This window comes from Ictalurus punctatus, chromosome 15, assembly GCF_001660625.3.
Source record: "Ictalurus punctatus breed USDA103 chromosome 15, Coco_2.0, whole genome shotgun sequence".
Lineage (NCBI taxonomy): Eukaryota > Metazoa > Chordata > Actinopteri > Siluriformes > Ictaluridae > Ictalurus > Ictalurus punctatus.
In genome coordinates, this window is record NC_030430.2 from 12413315 (window position 1) to 12420226 (window position 6912).

At 37.4% G+C, this 6912-nt stretch overlaps 1 protein-coding gene across 8 annotated transcripts in view; it reads right to left on the bottom strand.

Annotated features, from left to right (window-relative positions):
* rgs19 (regulator of G protein signaling 19) overlaps positions 1 to 6912 on the bottom strand; it is a 52300-nt gene that overhangs the window by 35614 nt on the left and 9774 nt on the right. For 3 of the 8 annotated variants that reach the window (XM_053686094.1, XM_053686095.1, XM_053686093.1), the window contains one exon: positions 4496 to 4606. The exons of the other annotated variants lie outside the window; for them this stretch is intronic. In XM_053686094.1, coding sequence (XP_053542069.1) covers positions 4496 to 4510 — 15 coding nt within the window. In that variant the 5' untranslated portion in view covers positions 4511 to 4606. Of the gene's footprint in view, positions 1 to 4495; positions 4607 to 6912 lie in introns of those variants that run through there. 8 annotated transcript variants of the gene reach the window in all.

The window sequence follows — 6912 nt, forward strand, 5'->3', positions numbered from 1 at the left end:
TTGCAACAGTAAAACAACAACAACAAAAAAAAACACAACAAGCACTATATATAGTATCAACATGTGAAATTAATTGAAATTTGATTTGGCAAGCGAGGCTAAATGCTGAAGGCATTGGGCTCTTGGGCCACATGGAGACAAAGAGCTGGGAGTGGGAGGATTATAAAAACATCACTCTCTCTCTCATTCTGGATGGGGTGCTGTGAATTTCATGTGTCAGTGGTAAGAAACTGATACCAGTATTCCTTGTTATGGTGTATATACCATTATTCTCACACTAAATTGCTATCTTTTCTCCAAAGAAAAAAAAAAAAACTATTATACAGGCAACATTTCAACATTTATACTTAAACCACATAATGCTTTAAGTCAACATTACAGTATTGGTTCAATTTTAATAATGTCCTATAATGGGAGCTATATATAAATAAATACAAATAGTCTTTTGTTTTAGCAGATGTGGGAAATAATTACACTTTTTAAAATTATTTTTACAAATGTATGTACTTTTATTGAAAACCCGTATGAGTATATGGCTTCTTCCCAGTCCTAACGCCAAACCAGATTAAGCAGATCAAACCAGATTCATAAAGATTCATTTATTTTGTAATTTCTTCTCAATATTGCAAAACTAAGCTTGTCAAGTTGAAAGACATGGCCAACACAAAGTAATGGTAAGTAAAAACCAACCAGATGGAATTCAGGACAAAGAACAAGTAGTTTTTTTGTTTTGGTTTTTTAAAAACCATTTTTCAGCAACATGGACAACCAGAGAAAAATTCCACCGAACACTAAAGTGTTCCAAGACTTAAATCACACTCAGAGTCTTTTAACATGCAGTCTCTCATGAATCACATACTCAGTCAAATTCACATTCACATACCCTTAACTTGATTTTGTTTAAGTCACAAAAGGTTCTGAGGCAATCTGGAATTTCTGACAGTGTGAAAGAAAGAGGGTAACCAAATGATGCAACTTGAAAATCACATTGAAATGCAACACACTAAATTTGGAAATGCCAAACTAAAGGCAAATCTCAGGTTGGCCTTGAGCCCCTCAGCCTCACCCCCAAGAAAACAGTAATTACCTGTTCTGCATGCATGTAAAAAAAAAAAAAAAAAGAGCTTGAACAACACTGGAACTCATCTAGTGCTTACGTTAACCACATCCTACTTTATGACAGATGGTCTGACAAACAGTATGCTTTCAAGGTATTTTATTTTTACATTTCACGACAAAAAACTTGCACTAGAATTTGGCGAATACCAAGAAGATGAAAGGCAGTGGAAAATGCCCTTTTCAAATATACGTATACAAACAGAAGCACAAGATCATCTCTTACTATCGGCAACAGAGCAGAAATTCATTAGAGAATAAGAATCATTTTAAATTTAAGACTCACTGTGACAATTATTTTTCTAAAGAAAGAACAATTATTTTAGAAATCAAACTCAGCTGGCCGGTCCTTTTATAGAAAGACAAGAAACAGTTCTAAGTACCAACATAGTAACCAGACTGACTTCTATAACCTGACATTAGTCATGAGAAACTATGACTAGTCATATCTCCCCTGGGGGCAACATGAGAAAGAGCAAGAGAGAGACAGTGAGAGAGAGAGAGAGTGAGAGAGAGAGAGAGAGAGAGAACAATATAATGCTATAAAACAGTACACTATGTATTTAGTTCTCACATCCATCAAGCATTCTGCACAAGTTGTATATATAGTATAGTCTATGTAGTAAAATCTTAGTGTAGTACACAACATTTTTTATCTGATGGAAAGCACAGTCTAACATGTCGGTTCAAATCTCCCACATGATCACTTAGAGGAAAGAATCGCTACAAATCATTAATTCATTCATCTTCAGTAACCTGGTCAGGGTTGTGGTGGATCTGTAGCCTATCCCAGGAACAGGAGGGAATACACCCTGCATGGGACATCAGTGCAAATCAATACTAAGCCATCACTTTTATCCCATAAGGGAACATTTCCAGAGGTGCAATAATCCCAGCAGGCAAAGACAAAAAACAGAAACTTAAAAAGATCCTAGTGTATAACAGTGCATGAGTCGCTCCCCCAAGCAACAGTAAGGGAACAGCAAGGCAAATGTCTGGGGTGAGTGGTACTTAATAATAAACACCATCTCTATTTTATTTTTACTGTTCAGGGTCCTACCCACTAATTTTCTATGCGCTCAAAAGACCAAAGCTTGTCACAAGTCAAAGTTCACGTAGATAAAGTTGTCACAAAGCAGATTTAATCACTACCTGAAATGTGGCTTTCACATCTTTTACCATCAGAAAATTATCTTTATCCACCAGGTGAATATTATTCATGCTTGGTCTGACAGCTAATTTATCTAAACAAGTTGAACTCAATGTCAACGCTATCAACAAGGATGCCTCCGCCACCAAGTCTAGTCCTTCTTGTTACTAATCTGTATGCCAGAACTACCCTGAACATATACTTCAAAATGTGAAGTAAGTATTGAAGAAAAACTATGCTCCTGTTTGGATCATTTCCAAAATCTAATCAGTTCTTCTGCTGCTTACAATAATAATTCGATTTAAATCCTACAACCATTCAACCACTTGTTCTTGAAATATCATGCTAATAAGAATCTGAGATGGATGGATGGACAACCTGAAACCATAATGCCCATGAAAGGGAGTTTTCAGGTGTCTCCCATATTGCAGTAACAAGAAAGCGCTACGGCTAAGCTTTTGCCACTGGCACCACTACATTTCCATCCTGATGGGCATGGTTTCTTCCAGGATGACCCCACCCTCATCCACATGGAACAAGGGCTCACTGAATAATTTGACAAGGATAAAAATGATGTAAATCATACGCTACAGCCTGCACAGTCAGCAAATTTTCTACTCAACCTAACTCAATGTAGAGCAATAATCATAACACTGTGGGAATATCTTCTGGAGGTGTTCATACCTCCAGTACAGACTAAGAGAATCTATGACAAGACTCACTGAAAGTGTTCTCACAACTTGTAGTGCACCAGCACCTTATTAAGAGACTTTATGTTGATTTTACCTTTAATTTCCATCTGCATTTACACACACACAAAACTATATTTGACAGCCTATAGAGATATGCAAGATAAGTGCAAGATATGCAGCCTTGGCAGAGTGCTTAAGAGATGTCTGCTGGCTTCACTTAGGTCTACACACACATACACACGCACATGAAGAATGTCTGCCTGGTTGGCTGTTTTTAGATCTAAAACTTGCTTTACTCTAACTTTATCCAGATGCCATGCCTGACTAGACATAAATCATGTGACTAACTCCGCATCTTATCCCACACTCCCAACCTACACCCTTAAATTTCTATCACTCACTTGTGGCTGTACCTACAGAACAATTCAACTTTGAATTCCAGCTGCAGGAATAGCCCACTATATATGTAGGAGTATGTGCAACAAACAGAATATATCAAAGGACTTCAAATAGCCTCTACCTCTAAAGGTGATAGGCAGCAGACTCTAGCATGTGAGATTTCAGCAGACAGTATGCTAATCCCATGTTCATGACATTGACAATACTACAGATGTATTACAATGCTTCATAGGGATGTGATGCAAATATTTGTAAATATACAGGTACACAAGAAGTGTTGTTATGGCTATGCTAAAAGTACTAAATGACTAACTATTAAATAAATAGTTACTTAGAAAATGTCAGGCGTAACTTGCAGTCAGAAGAAATGAGTGTCCATGCAATGTGAACTATAGGGCCAAATGTATGTGGACACCTGATTATGAGACCCATATGTGAGCCTTCCCCAAGCTGTTGCCACAAAGTTGGAAGGTGTATGGTGTAGCATTACATTTAGTGCTAAATCACTGGAAGTAAAGGGTCTAGCCCAATTATGTTCCTGCATGACAATGCCTCTGTGCACAAAGCAAGGTCCATGAGAACATGGTTTGACAAGGCTGGTGTTGAAGAGATCAAGTGGCCTGCACAGAGCCCTGACCTCAAACCCTCTGAACTCTTTGGGATAATTTGAAATGCAATTTCATAATTCAGCCTTCCCAGAAGAGTGGAGGTTATTAAAACAGGGGGGGGGGAGTTGGAATGGTCTGAAAAAACCACATATGGGTCGGGTGTCCAAAAACTTTTGGCCATATAGTGTACGTTATGACTTGAACGTCTATGAACAGTCATATACTTGAGACTGAAAAGTGCACTTTTCAGAATATAAGCATGCTCCAAATATTCTTGTATACATCATAATAGAAACACTGCATACAACAGAAACTCACGGGTGTTAAAACTGATGTAACTACATTATAGATGTCATGCATGCATGTATATGTACAGTATGTGCATCATCAGCATAACACACAGCACTCTTGCCAGGTCATACTGATATTCCCAAAAACCACCACCACTAAACAAAAAGAGGAAACAACCACTGAAGAAAAGACCTCATACAACCCCAAGCAGCAGCAGGCGAGCGAGAGCGGCGAGTTACCAGAATGTCCATCATGGCTTGGCGGACGACAGCCAACTAGTCTTACAATCCTCAACGTTGTTAAAAGCCTGGACACATGCATGTCATCCCCCCGCAGGCTGCGGACCTCTCCTTCACAAACACACACACACAGATACCATGGGAATGCAAGGGTGTACAGGAACAAACACATATGCAGACACAGAGGAAGAAAAAAGAGAAAGAAAAGGACAGTGCTTATTTCAAATGCATTGAGTTTGAGAAAGCAGAGTAAGCAGAACTTGTACCCATTCACAACTAACACTACATACAATAAAAATATTCTGAACCTCAAGCTAGCCATAATAAAAGAATGACAGTTCGCTTAAAATATCATATTTTAATAGAAAACTGTTTACTCTCAATGCAACTTATATTACACACATGCTAATGGCTTTAATGCTAAAATGGTTATGCCATTAATTCAGTTAATGGGGATAGTGAAACAACGTTTAGCAGATTTAACACCCGATTAAATGGATTTCCCCACAAAATTAGTTTGAAGACAGTAGCAATTTACGTCCATATTCAAAGATGACTTACAAGCATGTAGTGAGGAGTTAATACTGAAATTGTGCATGTTAATACATTAGTATTTAGACCTCAGATGTTACTATGTGACTAGGCACTACTCAGACGCTTGTACAGAGTTACATACAGAGAATCAAACTAATAAAATATTTGCCATTACTTTATAAATTCAACAAAACAAAAAGTCAAGTAAAACATCCTGCATATATATTACATATTATCTCATGAACACATTAACATCTGTTTACAATTAACTGTTGCAATAAACATACAAACAAACAAACAAGTAAGTAAGTAAATAAATAAATAAATATTTCCATGGCTTATCCAGTAGAGTTGTAACAATACGCAAAGGGGTGTGTCTGAAGCACGAGGTGCTTTATTTTTCATTCACCTGTTATCTAGCTGTGGTGTGAAAATCACACAGTTGTATATAGCTCAAACATGTTTCTGAACTCTTCACTTTTTTGGGCAGCGATCCCTTTTAATCCCAGAATGAAAAAGCTGGGAGTGCTGGGAGAGAGAATGAGTGTGAGTGTGTTGTGTGTGTGCACGCGTGTGTTATTCATGCCAGGTAGTGTGGCTCATGAAAAACAGCATGCTTAGGAAAAGCATGCTATTTTTAAACCCCCATGGCCTCTGCTGATTGAGGAAGTTACTTTTCAGAAGCAGGAGTGTTGGCTTGATTAAGTTTAAATGTTTATTACACTTCACGTAATATATGTGCTATTCTATAATGTATAGATTACTTTCATATGCAGTCTGGTGAATGTACTGTTCGGAAAATGCATCAAAATCGAACAGTCTTGTCTCAAATAATGCAATAGGATACAAAGTATTATTACAGCCCTACTATTTAGTCACGTGCAACACTCAACAGATAAAGCATTTTCACCCAAAGCCTAAGCTCATGCTTTTTGATGCTGAATATTCTGGATCAAGTGCCATTTTATAAGCTGCTTATTACAAAAAAACAAAAAAACAACAACCTTCCATCTTGAACACCTGATAAAACCATCATGAAGATGTGAACTACATGCAAGTGATTCACAGCTAACTGTGTAGTGCAACCCTGAATACAGAGAACTTTCCCTGAATAAAAATATGAAAGTAACATTTGAAGGGAAGTCTGTAAATATGCATACATCCTTTCCTGAACTGGAGACAATTTTGTATAAAGATAAATAATGAACAACCTGTGTTTAAGACAAGTACAGTACACATGTAAAAGCATATTTTTGGACTGTCATGATGTGCAAAAGCATTTTTTTGCCCTAGAATCAGGAGATCACCATTTTAAAATATAATATCCTGCTTATAGTCTATACAGATGCTGCAGGGTTCTTAAGAGCACTAGTTCTGGTTTGGAACCACACAGTCTGTTATCACAGAGGAAGTAACCTTTAGTGCTGAAGAAACAAAATGGATTTTCCAGATTCCAAGACTGTCATAAGCTGCCTACTGTAATGGTCTTTCATTTTGATTTGTTCAGGTTTTAAAGAGAAAAATGTATTCATATAGACTGGACGTGTGGTTAGTTTACTATAATACTGCAATATTTGGTCTCCAATGGAGATGAGCGAGAGACAACAAGAGAGAGAAAAAGAGGGGGGGAGGGAGAGAGAGAGAGAGAGAGAGAGAGAGAGAGAGAGAGAGAGAGAGAGAGAGAGAGAGAGAGAACCCACACTTTTTAAAACGATCTTTTTAATATGAGGGCTCTCAAACTAATTACCACCATTGATCCCATTACCTGTTAAATAAATTTCATTGAAGCCCTCAGCACCTTTTTTTAAAAGCAAAATCCAAGTCATTGAGCTTTCTATTCCTAAAATTTAAACCAACATAACACATTAGTTCCCAGCTTTATA